Raw genomic sequence first — 19,378 nt, 5'->3', positions numbered from 1 at the left:
CTCATTAATTAAATAAATAAACTTATGTTTACCCAATGATATTTATTTTCTTTTATACTAATCAGGCCACAGAAATTAATTTAAGGTCGGTAGGTGGAGAAGGCTTTGTATTTCTCTCCATATCAGAGAACTCAAATCTTACGCCTCTTCATCTAGTTCCTGGGGTTTGTCTCTTAGGTCCTCAGAATCTACTGAACAAACAGGAAGAACTTAGTGTCCAAGAAGATCTTGATTACATAACAGAGAGCTGAACAAGTCCAGATCATGGTGCTTACTGTTTGAACATTTGTGTCTTGATGATTGACATTGAAATACCTGGCAATTATAGATCCTAAATATTCCATGTTCAAACTATCCAACTCCCTCCTAATGTGGCTGTGAAAAGTAGAAGAGAGCCCAAGTAATTAAATTCCTGCCACCCATGTTAGAGCCCTGGATGATGTTCCCCGCTGGTAGCCTCATCTTCTGTTGCAGCTTATTTGGAGAGTAAACCAATGGATAGAAGAGCTCTCTCTCTCTGCTCACTCTCCATCTTTCCCTGTCTCTGTAATTCTGCCCTTTAAATAAATGATTAAGATTTTAGAAAACTTTAAAAATTGATATTTTTTCAAATTTAAATTTTTTGCTTAATTTGTTATGTCATTAACAAATGACGTTTTAGTCTATAAACTGTTCTGGAAATACCAAATTCATACCCCCAAGCAAATTAACAACAATGGTAACAAAAAACGTTAATGTTTTACTTTTGCTTTCAGAAATCCATCATAAACGACATTGCATTTTCAAAATAGTATAAGTGCTTGTCTCAAAAAGACAGTGTTTATTTAGGTAGAAAGTCAAGAAGAATAGGGGAATTTAGACTCAGATACTAAGCGTTCCTGCAGAACAGCATTGTAACAAGCAATGGAAGGAAATGAAACCACATGACCCATTATTTTCAGCTGAGAAATGTTCTTTTTCCTTATCTGTTTACTGGCACTTCTGCCCTGGCTACCGAGAAGAAATAAATCCCTGTCCTGGGAGTCCAAGTCTATCTCATCTCTAAGAAACAACTTCATGGGAATGCTAGAGGGCCTCAAAGGAGGGCTGTAAATGATCAGTCAGATATTCCTTAAACTGAATCCAAGAAAATTACTTTTGGGAGAAAGAACTCAAAACTAATTTTAACAGTAAATTATCATGAATGTTCCTTAGTGTAGAAAAATAATTTCCTAAGTTAGAAAAATGATTGGTGTTATAGTAAATATTTCAAATTCAAATAAAGCATTTAAATGATTGAACAAAATGATGATATATATCACAGGAAATTTGCTAAGCAGACTAAAGGCAACTAAATTATGTCATTATTCCTGGTCAAGAAACATATCAGAAGAAACTTTTGCAAGACTGGGATATACTGAGAAAGCATATGGAATCAGGCAATGTATGACAGAGAACAACTGAACGTTACACTATTAGTGACAATAAAAGGAGAAATTCACTTTAAAGCAGGTATCAAGGGAAATAATCATAAAAATATAAACTTTTCTAGAATAGATAGCAGAAGATTTGATTTCTAGAGACAAAATTACCCAAAGTGTTGTTTCATTTAACTACTGTTACATTATACTATTTACACTTGAACTGTTTCTTAGAGTCACATATCTGCCCTAAGATAATAATTCAAGTATACAAAGGTTATTAGAAGGATACAGGATGACACAGGGCGTAAATGAATCAGAGTATAGGATGCTCTGGAAGCAGGAAAAGGACATGTCAACCCACAGCAACTTATGAGTCTTCTTTGTCTATTAAAAGTATGTCCCTTTTCAAACTTTGCAGAGTTCTTGGCAGATTTCAAATTCCTCTAACAGAAACTAGTTCAGAAGCAATTGTCTACTCCTAGATTAGTCTGTTGTTATTCAGGATCAATCTTAAAGAAAATTGTGCTTATTCATTGCCGAAAATGTACATATCACTTGTTAAGCACAGTGGGGCTATGACAATGTGCACAGACATGACCTCAGTGGGAACTAGTGGTAAGGAAGAAAAATGGAGATAATTCCAGCTCTGTGCATGGTGGGTAGGGATCTAAAAGTAAACAGCAGTGTCTGGAGTTAATGAATGAAAAATTACAAAAAGGAAGCATCAGAGAAATGAACCAGAAGTTGAATACCAAAAGCCCAGTCATAGGAAGGTTATTCATACCTTCCATGTTTTTTAAGTATGAATGGCGACTATAAAGCATTACGGAGAAACAGTGTCCTATCAACTGAGGCAATCTATCCTACCATCGCTTCATCATCCCACAGAAACAGCAAATAAAGCAATGACCTTTCTGAGTTCTTAACATGCTCCCTATAAAGTCTGGTTAAGCCCGTGACTCCTTCTTATTTGGTATGTTGTTCATTCAGGTGGCAATAAATAAACAGATTGTTTGAGTGGCTCAGAGTAAGCAGAAGTTTTTAAGGGTTCTGTGGGCTTAAAATCCATGATCAGGCATCAGTAGATTCATGTCTGTGGGAGGTCTACTTTCCAGTCCATAGATTTTATGTTTTTCCTCAAAGAAAGGGCAACAGTGCTTTTCGGGGCACTAACTACGTTCATGATGGCCCCGCCTCATGACTTCAGTACAATCAAAAGCCATGCTTCTTAGTACCATCACCACTGGGACTAGAATTTCAAATGAATTGGGAAGGAACATTAACACTCAGTTTCTTGCCCTGGACCCATGCAGGATTGAGAAGGTCCATCCTGAATAAGCAGCCAATATTCTATAGCTATTCGCTGCTGTTTGTTTGGCCCAATCCCCATTTCAGCCCAGTCTACAGGCTCCTCTAAGTTTTCCTTCCAAATCCGGCATCTTTAGCAGAAATTCTACCTCTGAATGGAGTCTCTATAGACATACTGCATGGTCCTATAACAGAATGACTTTGTCCTGTCAAATTCTTGGAAAAAAAATCGGTATCAGGGATAACTTAATGATTGTGGTAGTCAGAGAGAAGGCTTTCAGATGGCACAACCAACAATCAGTTAAATTTCCTAAAGGGGCCAGTAATTGGAAAGAGCTTTCCAATTCCACGAGGATTTGATATAGATGTCAGGGATATATATATAATATTTATATTATATATATATTTATATTATATATATATATTATCTTCTTACATTGTCTTCTTATTTAATATGTGTTAGATCCTGCACTGGCTCAGAGAAAAGTTATTTTAGTTCATCATTGTCTGGAAGAGCCCGTTTCACGCACAAATAATATGTTAGGAATCTGCTTTCCCTCCCAATATCCATATCTATAACTTTCACACCATTGCTCAGGAGTAAATTTCTTAGTGAATTTTTCTTATCATTCTCCTTAAAAATCACTTTTACTCACCCTTTGCACAATTACATACTCATCTTACTTCTTTTATTATCATCCAAATCTCAATTAATGATCAGGAACTGTCTCAACTGTCTTGTCTTAATCTGATTTACAAACTAACAAATTATCCTGTGAACTTCACTAATACTGGAAGAAATCATGAAACTTTGAGGGTGATGAAACAACGGTTTATTATTCACAGCAACATCAATAACTAAAGCAACAAGAATTCATTCGCTGGTTTCTTGCGTTACATTTCATGGAGGGTGAAATACAAGCCGATAGTGCCTGCACAGGCAGTTGGTTGAGGTTGAGCAGAAAAGCCTTGAGTTTGGAGAAATCACAATATTTGCTTTAGGTAATAAACATAGAAAGTCTTTGACTGGAGAGAAATATTTTGTTTATACAACAAGACAGTTTATATTATTTTTTATTCATTGGAAGAGGTTAACATCTTTATTTGAAAAGTTGTTTGCCATACAACTTGCTGAAAAAGTAGTGTTAAATGAAGGACAAACACAATCTCCGGTTTTCAAATCTGTATGTATGTGATAATTCATGCATAATTATCTTCTTGATTTATATGAAATGAGAAGATTTCACATTTTTCACATTACAGGTGTAGAAGCAGCCCCCTTCTATTCTCTCTTCCGTCCTTTCCTATTTCACTTCTTATTCGTTTCACGTTGAGAGGCTTAAATTTCCAATTAAAAAAAATCATGCCATACCAAATATATGAAAAACAAAATAATAAGACAATATAAAATAGAAAAATAGAAGTGGAAATCCTACAGTTACTTGGAACTATTGATGCATGCTACATACGTAAATTAATTCCAGTTCATTCACCTCACTAATTGAAATTAAATGTTTCTGTGCTCTGTGTATTTATTGTCAGTAATTACAGGAAATACATGATATTTGTCTTTTGAAGGATGGCTTATTTCAGTAAGTATAATAGTTGGGAGCTGGGTAACTGTGTGGGTTTTTTTTTTTTTTTTTTGGGATTTTTATTTTTATCATTATTTCCCATGATGCTTTGTAGGTATAGGGAATTCCTCGTCCACCTCCTCTTTTTCCCTCCTCATTCTCTCCCACTGTTTTCTTCATATTATCATTATACTATAGTCTTCAACAGTCACAAATCCAACATTCTGTTTTATGGCTAGATAGTACTCCTAAGTATTTTTATATGGCTTTTTAATCCATTTATCAGTTCAAGGCAACTGGGTTGTTTCCATATCTTGTGAATTGAACTGTTTTAAATGTGACATTATAGGTAACTCTCAGAGACAGATTTCATTGCTTTTATGTATATTTCCAGTAGTGGCATGGCTTTGTGATATAATAGATCCATTTTTAGATATAAGATGCTTCATACTGTCTTCCATAATTGTTGTATTAGTTTACATTCCTACTTACAGTAGAACAGGGTACCTGTTTCCTTGCATTCTTACTAATATGCATCATGTTTTGATTTTTGTATGACTGCCATTCTCACTGGGGTTAGGTAGAAACCTATTGTGGTTTTTATTTGTACTTCCCTGATACTAGAGAACCTGAGCATTGCTTTATATGTCTGTTAGCCACACGGTCTCTGTGGCCAATGCAGCCATTGTCAATGTGCAATCTCGGAGGAAGCATATGTTGGGTTAAGTAGTGCAGAGACCTCAATTGAGACCTGGGTTGAGTTCCTGGGTCCAAGGCATTTGGAAGTGAATCAGCACATGGGAAATCTCTATTAATCTATTTATATATCAATCTATCTGCCTATCCATTTCTGTTTCTTTGCTTATAAAATAAAATTAACAAAAGTTTTATAAGAGATTAAATAAATAATTTGAATTGCTTAACAATAAGTGTTAATAGCTGAACTTCTAAATAAGATTTGCTAGCTTGGAAAATACATATGCTAAATTAAAAGAATATATAGAATTTGTAACTTGAATATTTGCTTAATTTTGTAAATTAAAACACAAACAAAACAAACACACCTATTTTTATAGAAAAAATCATGAAGTCATCAAAGCTTATAATGTTTTTAGAATAGGTGATTATGGTTTATCTTTATACTCCACTCTTTCCATTTTGCTTTCAGAAGTGTCAAAAGCTTTTAGGTATGACTTTAATGATAAGAGGAGACAATGACATTTATGTTAAAATCTTTAATATTTCATGATATCACAAGGCAATCTAACTGAAATAGAGACACTGCTTATTTCTTTATTTGTCACATCTACCAAAGACAAATGCTGCTTACAATGTCGAGAAAGAGGATGTCCTGGTAGTAATGTTCCATTCTTCATGGTCAGTATTCGTCAGAAAATGGATAATTAGGGTGATTCACAGCACTGAAAGAAGAAAAGTAATATTCACTTATTAACTCTTTCTCCATACTGAAAGGGAGAATTAGTAAACATCTGTAACCAAGAATTGACTAAAAATGAATTAGTAAGCACGTTCTGACTTTCACCCCAAAACACACATCCAAGTTCTGCATTGATTTACAAAGTATTCTCTCATGCCCAATCCTAACACTCACGGGAACATAAAATCAAAAGGCATACCATTTGATGGAGATTACAAACTCTAAGAGGGTATAAGAATAGATTAAGAGTGTTACAGTCCACTGAGCCTCAGGGACAGCTGTTTTGCTTAGGTATTGAGAACGTGTGCATAAAGGGTTGCACTGTTGATTTCCATTCATTCCTTCAAACCATGCTTAAGGAATTTTCACCGTAAGGAGGAGATAAGACATAGCTCTAATAACAAACCTATGAAGCTGATTTCTCTTTTCTTAATTATAGTTTATAAGAACACATGGTAGTTGTAATCACCTGCTTAGCAGCTAAGATATTTGTGTCCCATACCATAGTTCCTAGTTTGACCTCTCTGGCTTGAGACTCCAACATTCTGACAGTGCAGCAGAACTGGGAACTGAGTTCCTGCCACATTCAGTAGATTTAGATTGAGTCTCCAGCTCCCAGCTTTGGAACAACTCAGTCACAGGCTTTAAGGACACATGGAGAATAAATTAGTAGATAAAAGCTGTCTTTATCTACTGCTCCCTCAAATTAATAAATACTAATTCATGTCATTTGGAAATTAATGTCAATGTTTTAATTTCAGGCTTCATTTTAATAAATTGTCTTTCTCAGCCAAATGGCATCTTAAAATATGTAATGCAGAGTCCTGTGTTAGGAGCTCGTTTATCTACATAGAACCACAAAGAGTAATAAAACAAAGCATTTATGGTGTATTGAAGTAATTTATAGAGTTATACTGAATGTATTTTGACTGCAGGAAGATTATTAGGTTTTGATCATTTAAAATGTCTTTATTTGGAAAACTAGCATAACTTTACAAAAGGACTCTTTTGAAATAATTTGTAGATTGACCATTTTATTCTTATTATTAAAATTTATAGCTTCTTATCTATAAATTCCATTCCACACTATTCTGTTGAATTAATCCTCTTCCTCCTCAATATTGAGTTCCTACAGTAGTTAAAAGGAATATTCTGTTTCTGAGTAGATGAAAAGTCAAAGAAAGTAGAGTCTTCCCAGAGGCTCATGGACAAAAATTACACCTGAGTAGCAAACACTTGCTTTGAGGATCTAGAGAAATACCAGAGGATGTTTTCTTAACATATGTACTGGGGAACCAATGTGTTGTGTGATGTACTAACAATTCACCTTGGTAATATGAAATAATATGAAACGGGAGTTGTGATTGAGGATACAACGGCAAAGGAGACATCAGAGTGGAAAAAAGTGTTTGGAAAAGGAGTGCTGTATCCTAGAGAAGTGCCACTGGATTAGCGCTGGATGCAGAAACAGTGCACCCTTTGACATCACTGGCATAAATACTCAACACTCATTATAATAAAATTGTGCTTTGAACATTTCCATAGACAGAAGGAAGTTCAGGATGCGGTTTCATTACTTAATATCATGTGTTCATTTGCTTCATGTTCAGCATATGTTAACGAGAACTCATGTTTAATAATAGTAAGTAACAAATGGATTCACAGTGATACAAGCTCTTTCAGCTGTCTCTCTGATCTGTCTTGAGTTCTGAAACAACTCAGCTGGCTCAGAGATCGAGCAGCAGATGAAATTTCTCTTGTAGAGTCTACAGAAAAGATCCTGTTTTAATTTCAGATACGTCTGTTTCCTAGTTTAGAAAGAATTATTCATATTTAAGTCTTTGTGAAACAGAATAACCTATGAAATAATCTACATGGGTCACTTACTACAGAAACTTAGAATATCGCAAATTGCTGTTGATGGCGTCGATTTCTTTCATTTCCTCTGCAGTCAATTCAAACTCAAAAATCTGAAAGAGATGGGAGATCCACTGAAGTTTCTGCATGTAAATATCCTTCTTTTCACGAATGTGAGATTTTCCAGGTGGCATAAACAGAAGCGTTTTCCATTGTCATTACCTTCCAGGTGAACTCATCCTGACAACAGCAATGCCTGAAATCTGCTACTTACATTGTTTTTATTCTTTCTATATTTTTCTCAAGTGTAATATTCCATTAGCTAATGATATCAATACATGCTAAGTACAAAATGACAGTAAAGATTTTTAAAAACATAAGCAAATTAACAAACAAACAAGGAAGTCGTACTGTTTCTCTGGAGTGTAAATAAAGGCTGTGTACAATATTTGTATCCCAGAATGTCATCCTTGAAACTTTGTATGCTTTGTAAGAGTTTTCGCAGCTCAACAAAAATAAATGATACTTGCATTTTAGGATCTGGCTTATTTCACTGAGCACAATAGTTTTCAATCGCATCAATCTAGTTGCACATGACTTCACTGTATTTTTTTAAGTTGAATGGTATTATCTCGTGTACATATACCACATTTTTCTGACATGTAAAATTTATCAATTCTGAGACTTACTAAGTGGGCTTTGGAATAAACCTTTGTGCTTGATTTGGTCAAAGAAGTTTGCTTCTTTACCAGCTCTTCAACCTGACGCAGTCGTAAACTGAAACATCCTTGGAATATAAAATAGCCTCACCCTAAGAAACTATCGACTCATGAAGAGCACAGTCTGTTCAACTAGTAACCACACCATTTCCTCCTTTCAGACATCCAGACCCTGTCCATTCACAGGCAGTTTGCTCTTCCTTTACAAATATCATTCTTGTTCATCTTACAGATAATAGGATCTTGTGTTCAAGAATTATCCCTTTGGAACTAATCTGTCTCATTGAAATATAATTTTATTTTTATTTCACTTTGGACCACCTCAATAACAACGAAGAGAGGTTGTGGGTTAAAAGGATTAAAATCACTATTGCAACCAGGAGATAACATCACAGAAAACTCAAGACTGTATTTGTATGTATCCATTCTTTGCGTCTTCTCTATCCATATTATTAGTTTCCCATATTTATGCCTTATATCCATCTATATAATTTGTCCATGTACCAATTCATTCAGTGATTGGTTCTGCAACATAAATGTACTCCAAAAGTATTAAGGTTGTCATATGAACATATTTATAATGCTAAGTTAAAACTATAATAAAGTGATTGTGTTCTGAATGTTTTTACCATAAAATGCTGCTGTACCTTTTCAATTTATTAGCTTAATCTATATCTATACGATTTTTTAATCTTATAAATAATTTGTTCCAAGTGTAATGTTTTTAAAATACTGAGCTCTTATTGAAACTTTCTTGTCACCTTCAAGTGTGAAAGAGCTTTCAAAATTTCTCATGGATTCAAAACAAAATAAATAGCATTGGTTGATCTAAGGTTTGGATATGCATAAGGAAGTATGTAGGGAATAATGTTATAAATTGATTCATAAGCATGTATCTGGGTTGCTACTTGCCAGGATATCTGTCAAGGCAAAGCTGATAAAATTAAGCCAGAGGAAGTTACTTCCTTTAGCAACTCATAATCCAAACAGTACTTGTTAAAAAAATAATTAGTCCTGTAGAAGTTTGAGTGTAAAGTTCAAGTAGGCGTTCAAATGGGAAAGGTAAAGAGGAGGAATCAGGGTCCTTTACTACATGAAGTCTCATAAAACAAAAAATGTTGAAATGAAGTTGATGTCACAGAACTAGTAAATTGTCAGCGTATGTGTGAGGTGACCAAAACTTGAGACTCTGATTCCAGTGTATCCTGGGGAGAGTTGTCTGGGTAAAATGTGACATTGAAGAAATTCTCATGCAGGAATAGATTCCCAGTTCAGTTCTCACACATCACTCTCAATAGATGCTGCTTGATCTTTACCTGAAGATTCTCTTTGATTCTCTTCTCATTGAAGCTTTTGGCCAGAACCACCACTCCTCGCTGCAGAAGGTAGCGCAGGGCAATCTGACCTGCACCACGATTCCGTTTCTTGGCAATGGCATTCAATACTGGGTCTTCCAACAGACGTGGACTATTTGGATCAACCCTAGGGTGGAAATATGCACAGATATCAAATGTGTAAGATGCAAAACCTAACATAGGCTCACCTTTTAACACAAATTTCCCCAAGGCAATTAAAAGAAATAAGTACATTAAGGTTAAAACACTATTTCATGAATAATTGTAAGATTCATTTATAAAAGTAGCAACTGGAAACATTTCATTATATTTCATATAATGGAATAGCTAAAGAACACGTTTATCCCTAACATCTGTATTGGGGCTGTTCTGAGAGGTGTGAGTTCTAAGATCGCCAACGGATATCGGAAATCACAAATATGACTCAATGATACATATAGTTTTCTCTGCATACACATACAAAAATTTAATCTCTATTCCAGCTTAACTAAGCCTTGTCATGCGCTATAAATACAAATTTTACATGTTTCAGTCCAGCAGCAAAATAATTTTAAAGTTATTTTTGCTTCACAGAAAATTCATTCTTACAGAACCTGGCAATTTCAGGATATCAGTTACTGTCTTTATTTACCCAAGGTCTCAATCTCTCTTTGTCGCTCTCTCTTTCCATGTCACTGTGCATTTACACACACGCACACACACATTCACAAACACACACACAGAATGAGGTTGTGAGTGGTCGACGTATACATGAGGGCAGAGTGAGAAAACGCTCTAGGCACTGAAACTTCATGTTGCTACACGAGGAATTATCACACTATATTACATAGTGTGATTTTCCTCCCACTGTAACGTATTTTAATGTCCTAGCTTTTTTTCACAATAAAATGTTAAACTTTATTTTAAATATTTCATTTTCCATAGAGTTGCTGGCACAAGCTGTCTCTTTCATCATATGCTCATTACCAGTTCGGATCCCTGTGTGATCCCAAGGCACTGTAAGCAACCAGAACGATGTCCTTGGACTTGCAGTACTCCAGGAGTTTGCTCTGGTTCAGGTAAGCGTGACATTCCACCTGAAATGTTTCAAGACTCAACGGCATCAGAATACATGAGCCAATAACTTCATGCAACATTTAAGCAGCTACGTGAGGTACCTACAATCCATAGTCCAGTGTCTCAGTTCAAGTCTCACCTTTAATTCTAATATTATATTAATTTATTTACTACATTATTTGAATAGGACATTTTCCCTACGCACCTTCAGAAATGCCTCCAAATCCCATCAGCTGTCAAATGGGTGAAAAAATTTTCTTCTGATTATTTTGTTTTATTAATGTTTTGAAATGATTTAAATTCCTTAATCTCAAATTATAGTCTTTAAATGTGATTAGTTTACTAAAAGAAATACAAAATGCTTTAATGACTAAATCCAGATCTGGTAGGATAATTAAAATTAACATAATGAGATTTAGCAGTGCCAAGAAAAAGGTCATTGTTAAAAATTTAGGCTGAGGGCCCAGTGCAGTACCCTAGTGACTAGATTCCTAGCCTTGCACATGCCAAAAATCCCATGCGGGCACTGGTTCTAATCCTGTGGGCCCCGCTTCCCATCCAGCTCTCTGCCTGCGGCCTAGGCACGGCAGTCGAGGCCCAAAGCCTTGAGACCCTGCACGCACATGGGAAACCCTGAAGAGGCTCCTGGCTTCTGGTTACGGATCAGCAGCTCAGCTCCAGTCATTGTGGCCACTTGGGGGATCTTTCTCTCTGTCTCTCCTCCTCTCTGCATGTCTGACTTTCAAATAAAAATAAGTAAATCTTAAAAAATTTTGTATTTCTGTTTTACTATGCTTAATATTTGTCATTGCTTCGTTTCTATGATTTCAGCATCGTTTTAAATATAGCAAGCTTGGTGAATGTTTTCAGCATCATTTCTTCTGAAAAGCACCCTAACGTCATGCATTTCCTCCTCTCCCCCTATTTGGAGTCTGTGTATCCCCAAAGCTGTTGATTCATGCTTTTCTGGAATCATATTTCTTTCCATTGTACTGTTTAAGAAGGATCCCCTCTGTTGCTAAGTAAATAACAATTGAGAAAATAAAATGTTTAGAAAAATCTGTGAAAATCTCTGAAATCTTTATCAATAGCACAGAAAACCCTAACTTCCTTCCTATGTAAAAAATGAAACTTACATTCACTTGCTTGTGGAAAGCTATCTTATAACTATAAATGACAGAGAATAAAAAAGAGATTTGTTTCAGGATAGCATGTTTTACCTTCTAAAACAATAAACTCTAAGTCTGCTGTAAGTGAATAAGCTTCTTTACACGTTATTCTCTAGAATTGAGTTTTGATTCATAGCTAAATGCATTCTGTTAGAGCTCCGCCCAATTGTGAGTTGTGCTTTATACGCAATATTATAAGCTTTTCTGTATGAATCTATTAAAAGTTCATCATTTCCATATTATTGCACAATTAAAATCGTATTGTTATATAATAGAAATGAATTTACTACAGAACTTGTATTATTTCAACCCATTCTGATTTTGTGCAAGTAAATAGCTAAGACAAGGAGTACTAACAATGGAATACATTTTTTATATAATCAATCAAGTTCTTTAAAGGCTCAAAATTATTATGTAAAAAATATTTGAGGATTGATGACATGTGTATTCCTTCAAGCACATCTGTTTTAATTATTTGTGTATTTTTTCACTTCCAATTCCACTGTTTTACTTTGGTGTTTGCTTTCCTCACTCTGTAACAACTTTGTGAGATTTCCCACAAACTCCATGCCACTATATCTGACTTAATTCCATTTTTACCAGGATGGATATCTCAGGCTTAATATCATACTCTCGCCATTTCTCCTCACTTATCCTCTACCTGTCTGCCAACTTCCATCTCCTTCCTTGTTCCTCTTTGGCTGTTCATAGTGGACTTTTCCTGTCTTCTTACTTTTTATTTTCACTTTTCCCAGAAGATCTAGCCCAGTTTTTGTGTGTGTCTGTAGTTTATCTTCCACAAAGAAATGTCCCAACAGTCTGTCTCTCCATCCCAGACCACCTTCCTGATCTCTGATCCAACACTCACAGCTGTAAAGTCAAAAACCATTCTTGAATGTTCTACAGGAGCCTAAAATTTAGCTTTGGGTAACAAAATTATGCTTCTCTCACTTCATTCAACTTGCTCTTTCTCTATTCTTCCTTATTACAGTGAGTGAAATGAACATTACAACTGATATCAAGCCATAAACTTGAGAAATGTGAATTAAGAAGAAGAATGTGAAAAGCAGAATGCAGAGAAGGCTCTGGGCTAAGGACTCACCTGGTTGCAGGTGGGCTTGTACTTGAGTCCTGGCTTGTTCAGTATCATCTCCAGCTGCTTGCGATTGAAATTGGACACCCCAATGGACCTGGTTAATCCTGCATCTTTGCACTTCTCCAAAGCCTGGGAAGGTTGAAAATGTGTGGTTAAGTGTTCAGTGTACTCTGTTTATTTCATTGGTCACTTGAGTTGGATATCTGTCTTTAACATGCTTAACAATTTCATCAAAACAAGTAATTTTATCAATTGAGTGTAATATTTTCTAATGCATTTTAGTGCTTTGTGTTCATATGTGTCTCCTAAATTATGCTGCATGCACACTGTGAAATATTAATCTTAAATTGCTTTAAAATACCTCTTTGTGTTCCTTGTCTAAGTTGTTATTAAGTTTGCAATCATTTTAAACAAATGCACCAAGGCTCAAGGACAAACATTCACTCTATTTTCTGCCATTAGAAGATGTGCTGACTCCTGCTTTCTAGAATTTGGGAGAAAAAATAAACATAATGGTATAGGTATATAGAGCAGGCCACTCTCCTCTTTCCAATACCCCTTCTGCAAAATAAGACTTGCTTTTTCTGCCTCCACAAATGTGCTTATGTTTTCTTGTTTCTAATTCTACAACTTCACAAATTTCCTTCTTTTAGCACCCTTTGGAATGCTTACTTATCCAACGTTATCTGTGTTGCAAAGAAATGTAAGTACAGAAACACAGAAGTTGAGATTGGGGCCAGCTAGGCGGTGTAGCAGATTAAGCCACAAAACAGAAAAGCACTATCTCATAGTAGAGCACATTTTCTTTTTTTAATAATCCTGGCTGCTCTGCTTCAAAACTAGCGCCCTGCTTTTGCAACTTGGAAAGCAGCAGCAGAAGACGGTACAAGCACTTGGCCCCTGTCCCTCACGTGGATGATCTCATCAAACTTTCAAGATCCTGATCTCAGCCTGACTGGCTTCAGTCATAGTGGGCATTTTGAGTGTGAACCAACAAAGAGAAGGTATGTTTCTCTCCCTCTCATTCATTATGCCACTCTGCCTTTCAGATCAATAATATGAAACAGAAAGAATAAAAAAAGGTAGTAGTCCTCAGAAATCATATCATACATTTCCTTACATTTACAGATAGTAACAAAGGACTACACAGTGGTTCCATACCAGTTCTGAGATTAGACATCTATTGTAGAAAACAAAATCTTTTCTTCTTCCCCATGCCCTGTTCCCTACATTCCCATTTGGTGCCTGTCATTGTAGCAACACATACCTCCCATGTGTCCCGAAGGTCCACTGAATCTAAAATAAATTGTCCTTTGTCATCCATTGGTAGAAGTTCATCCCCAGGCTGGAAAATAGAAAGAATGAAGATGTTTTCTTTCAGAATGACCTTTCTGATTCCCATGAAGCTTGGTCACACAATCTTCAGGAAGCTGTGATTAATTGCAGTGGCATGAGTGTACATTTGTTTACATGTTTATGGAAGGGATAAGATATGGGAGAAAAAGAAAAACTGAATCAAATGAAAGTCTACAGACTATAGACTACCCCATTACATCCATATGCTACTCCCATATAGACACTATCAATTTCACAAAATTCAATATTTCCTGTGTTTTGGGTGGATTCAATTCCGAAGGGTAGTCTGTGAATATATACTAAATAGTACCTAAAATCAATGGGTTTTAATTCCAGTGGATAATTACCCGGCTGTAAAAGGGCCAGGCCATCAGAGGTGTTCAGCTAGAACCCCTGTGAGGAGAGGTCAAAGCAGTAAAGTCCAAGGGAGACAGGCTATGCAATGCAGATCATCTAGGATACTATCCACACTTTGACATAAGACATGCAAAGAGATCTTCATCTTCAGAGGTTAGAATTTCTCATTGTATCTCTGAAATTGTAGTAACTCACATTATTGAGGATTCTAGTGGCGAATGGCTCCACAAGCAGCAGTATCATTAACTTAACACATAGGGTTTTGGCCTTATCTGCCTGAGGAAGGGAGTGGGGGACAGGAAGGAAGGATATGATAGAACCTCAATCATTCTGAAACGTGGGAAATAAATCTGAAAAAACTTCAGTGGTGGTGTGACTAAACTATTAAGGAATGTCAAGTATTTTATTCCCCTATTTCAGATTTATCGCTTTCAAGAACACAGGTAATTTAGCTCTGAAGCTGGTAAGACATACTGATGATAATGTTGATGAACTATTTGGGGTACAACAAAGAAAATCAAAAGCTTACCCTCATAGCAACTGGAAAATGTATGATGAAAAGATCAACATAGTCCATTTGAAGTTTCTTCAGTGATAGTTCCAGGGCTGTACGAACCAATTCTGGTCGAAAATATGTAGCCCAAAGCTGCAATAATAACACTTTTAGAAAAACATGAAATTGACTTATTTCTCATACTTTGGGGTATAAAAATTGACATTATAGTTCAAATTTTAAGTTATCAGTAATAGTGTGTGTTACAATTATAAGAAGAGCTGGGACTACATTTATGTTATTCATTATAAACCAGGACCTTAACAAGATTTACTTGACTGCTGTAGAACGGAATTAAAGTAAAAGTCAGGATTAAGCCAAGGAGTTGGGTCATCATATCTTGCCTTTCTGCAGTGTCAGAGAAATGTGAATTGCAATTGGACTTTGGGAACTTGGATCAGCATCTCAAAAAAATGTGACTAAACTCAATGTGCAATACCTGTCCAAAGCAAACCTTTCCTGTTTGACTCTACAATTACAGGAAATAAAGGACTCAAACGAAGAGCAATCCCCTTTCCCTAATACTGTATCAGAACTGACAGTGTCCTGTACTCCCTGTACCTTGGTAGTGTAGAATATGTCCTCTCTCTTCACAGTCCCATCAGCAATCTTCTCTCGAATAGCTGCTCCAACCTCCTCCTCATTTTCATATACGAGTGCTGCATCAATGTGACGGAAACCAGCCTCAATGGCTATTTTGGTGAACTCGGATGCTTTGCTTTTTGGCACCTATAAACAGAAACGAGGAGAGTTGTTGAGCATCCCAAATCAGATAGAAGAACTATACTTCCTCGGACATATTTGTTGATGCTGACTCCCCTCCCCCACCCTTGTTTGATGGTAGTAATAAATCAGTGCTCTAGAAACATCAACAAGGTTCCGATATTATCTTTGATGAAATAGGCTTTACCACAGAAGATAGAAAATGCAGTTTCAGTCAACAAGAATCAATTATAAGAAAATGGCATAGAGAAAAGCATCATATACTTGGGGAAAAAATTTTAAGACACTTAGAAAGACCCATTTGCACACGTATATGTTATAGCATCTGTTATTGACTGAATAGTGGAAACACTTCCCAGGTTCCAACCAACTGAATTCTTCAAGTTGTTCATGATTCGTCTGTATTCTTTACTCCTCAAGTTCTCCTTCAACATTTATTCAACATGCATTTACTGGGTTCTTCCTATGTGCTAAGCAATATGCTAGACACAGAATTGCTTCAGATTTACCCATAAACAAAAGGAAAACCTTGTCTTCTCTTCTGAGAGTTTTTTTTAAAGATGGTCATTACACAAGGAAACAACTATTAAATAAGTAAAACAATAGGAATTCATAGCAAAAAGATGCAAAAAAAAATTACAGACCTGTCTCAAAATGGAAAGACCTTTCTACTTGAATTGATATCCCAATTCACAGAAATATCTGTTCCTGATTCCAAGCCCGGCTTAAGTTAAATTCATACCTGACGGTAGAACAATTTGCTTCTCTATCAAAGATCCAGGTTCCTGTTGATACACCTGGAAGGTAACAGAAATAGCCCAAATACTTGGCTTCCTGCCGCCAATACAGAAGTCATGGGTTGAGTTCCTGTCTGCTGGCTCTGGTCTGGCACAAGGTCATTTTGGGAGCACTCAAAGAGTGACTGGTGAGTACAATATCTCTCCCTCTCTATGCTTCCTTTTCTTTCCATCGTTCTGACTTTTAAACTTTCCAATAAATATGAAAACCTTTTTTTTTTTACTTTCAAATGGGCACTGTTAATTAGCTGTGCATCAAATGTCTTTATCCAGGTGTCAAATCCCATTATTGCTAACGTACACTGTTAATATCAAGTAAGAGCTTAATCATAACTCAAGGCATCGTTTTGCCTTTAACACTAATGAAAAATACACATTGGATATAACATGCTACGTAAACCATATGCTTATGCTGTTACAATGGATATTCACAGAGTTAAAAAGGAACTGATCCTGTCTGATTGCTATCATGTGTTAATATTTCATTTCACAATTCCAGCAAGACGGAGCACACTGGACTCTGCCACAATGTGATAAACACTCCCAAGAAACTTCAAAACTTACCCTAAATCTGCTACCAGTACTTGACATTAATTAAGTTCCCTGCAATGATTTCCGTGGATGAGTTATCAAAGCACTTGATGAGAAATAAAATTCTGATTCACTTGTTTTTGCCTCACAAGTCTTTGTTTCTAAATCTGGAACAACAGTGTCCCATGAAAAAACATTTGATGCTTGAAATTCTGTGACACTTCCGGTCCCAACACGCACAACAAAACTCTTTCTGCTTTAATGCAGACTTGCTGTGCTCTTTCACTCTCGGGAATTTCCAACAGAGCCAGTGGCTCTGACTCGGCAGCTAAAGAGCACAGAAAGCCAATTGGAACTTTCAATTTTAGGACTTAACCGATATAAAACATGCACAATACTTAAAACTCATGGTAAGAATTTAACCTGCCAGGCAATAATAATAAAATAAATCCACACACAAAATTCTACACTTCTGAATCCCCAGAGGGAACAGCTCGTCCTGTTTGTAAATGCAAATACAGATCCCTGTGACCTAGGAAGAAGCATGTTAGAAACAGAGAAATATAAAGCCAAATGACCCTATCCAAACTACGAGCTGTCCACAGTGGAAGGTTCCTGTCTGCTGGCAGTCATCCCAGGGCTGTAAACATTCACTCCCTTAGTCTCCCTGAGATTCACTTACTTCTGCAGGAGCAAAAGTACCAAATCCAAGCCTTGGCATGAAGTTTCCATCATTCAGCTTCACAGAGTGACTGTGTTTGGGATTCATCTTGCTCCACACCCAGCTGATCTGCTGCTGTCCTTCTGTGGGGCGCGTAGAAACAAGCCTCCACTGTTGTTATTAGTAGCCAGCATAAGATGGGTGGGACCACAATTACAATAGGAGAAAATTCCAGCTGGAATGAAGTCATTAGCTCTCTTGCGGTTATTTCAGGTCTCTGCAGTTATTTATGTGTGGAAATGTAAATACAAATGTCATGAGTGTGAGTGGGGTTTGAATTTCATGTTCAGAATTATTCACTATTGACTCTTAACATTTAAACAAAATGTTTTCATTATAGCCTTGAAAATCGGAGCATATTTACTTTGCAAGACTGAAAGTTATGTTTAGACTGATCGTTTACATGCATTTATTTTGCTACAGGACTTTAGCTAAATTCCTCACTCTTTGTTTTATCACGTATCCCACCATAATATAAACGATCTTATACTTCTGTGACAGTATCTCATGTTGACCTTTGATTCTAATTAAATTACTTCCTTGATTGTTTTAGCAAGGAAGAGTTGTCTGAAACTATTGACAACTTTCTGCATAGTCACTTTTGTTTCAACTATTACCTTGTTCAGGAAAAGACAATAAAATGCTAGGTTGATCATGTCTTCAACCTCCCTTCCGAAGTTCCGTGTTACTCAGAGTGAGTGATTGCTAATCAAACCCTTATTTTTTAAATAACTAATTTAAAGAAATTTATGATACATTTCCATAGGCTCTGGGATTTCCCTTTCCCTCTTCCCAAACCCTTTCCCTGACTAATTTCCCCTATATTATTGCAATAGTATAGTCCTTCAAAAACAGTCATAAGCCCATCATTTTGCTATTTAAATGTATCCTGACATCGTAAGTATGGACAATGGCAGAGTCTAGCATCCTATTGTCAAGATATATGTAACAGTTTTATTGATAGTTCATCTTTTAACCCCTTACTAAAGCCAAGTGTTACAGATTGCGCTAGAAGATTCTAATCTCTGGATTTGTAAGGTGTTTTGTATTCCAACAGATGACAGCTTGATCTTCAGTCTTATTTCAAGAGGTTTCTTTACGAGCAAGCCCAAATCCGGTACAAAAAGTAGGTAACAGTAGCCCTTTACCACCCCCTTGACTGGAGCTCACTTTGCTCTCTCCAAGATTCATAAAAAGACATGTTATTACTGGCCAACTGAAGGCAGGCCATAGGCACTGAGGGCCAACCAGGAATTTGGACACAAAACGAACATGCATCTCTCTGCACCCCCCCACTTTAATCTTTAAGGACTTGTACCCACAATGCACTTGAAAGCAAGGGAGTTATGCAATAACTACTCAACT

The 19,378-nt window shown here is 36.3% G+C and overlaps 3 protein-coding genes across 2 annotated transcripts in view; all 3 read right to left on the bottom strand.

Annotated features, from left to right (window-relative positions):
* Positions 1-19,378, bottom strand: part of LOC101526664 (prostaglandin-E(2) 9-reductase-like) — a 230,956-nt gene that overhangs the window by 56,196 nt on the left and 155,382 nt on the right. The window lies entirely within an intron of this gene.
* The window catches only part of LOC118759111 (prostaglandin-E(2) 9-reductase-like), a 97,797-nt gene that overhangs the window by 29,000 nt on the left and 49,419 nt on the right, over positions 1-19,378 (bottom strand).
* On the bottom strand, positions 5,506-18,132 carry LOC101525842 (aldo-keto reductase family 1 member C15-like). The gene is made up of 9 exons (XM_004588474.3): positions 17,975-18,132; positions 15,803-15,970; positions 15,218-15,334; positions 14,243-14,320; positions 12,982-13,104; positions 10,621-10,730; positions 9,616-9,781; positions 7,611-7,693; positions 5,506-5,706 (listed from the first exon to the last, which is right to left on the bottom strand). The coding sequence occupies exons 1-9, from the start codon at positions 18,059-18,061 to the stop codon at positions 5,664-5,666; spliced, it is 975 nt and encodes a 324-aa protein (XP_004588531.2). The 5' UTR covers positions 18,062-18,132; the 3' UTR covers positions 5,506-5,663.

This window comes from Ochotona princeps, chromosome 10, assembly GCF_030435755.1.
Source record: "Ochotona princeps isolate mOchPri1 chromosome 10, mOchPri1.hap1, whole genome shotgun sequence".
Lineage (NCBI taxonomy): Eukaryota > Metazoa > Chordata > Mammalia > Lagomorpha > Ochotonidae > Ochotona > Ochotona princeps.
The sequence above is the reverse complement of the archived record's forward strand: the minus strand, read 5'-3'. Positions and strand labels throughout refer to the sequence as shown.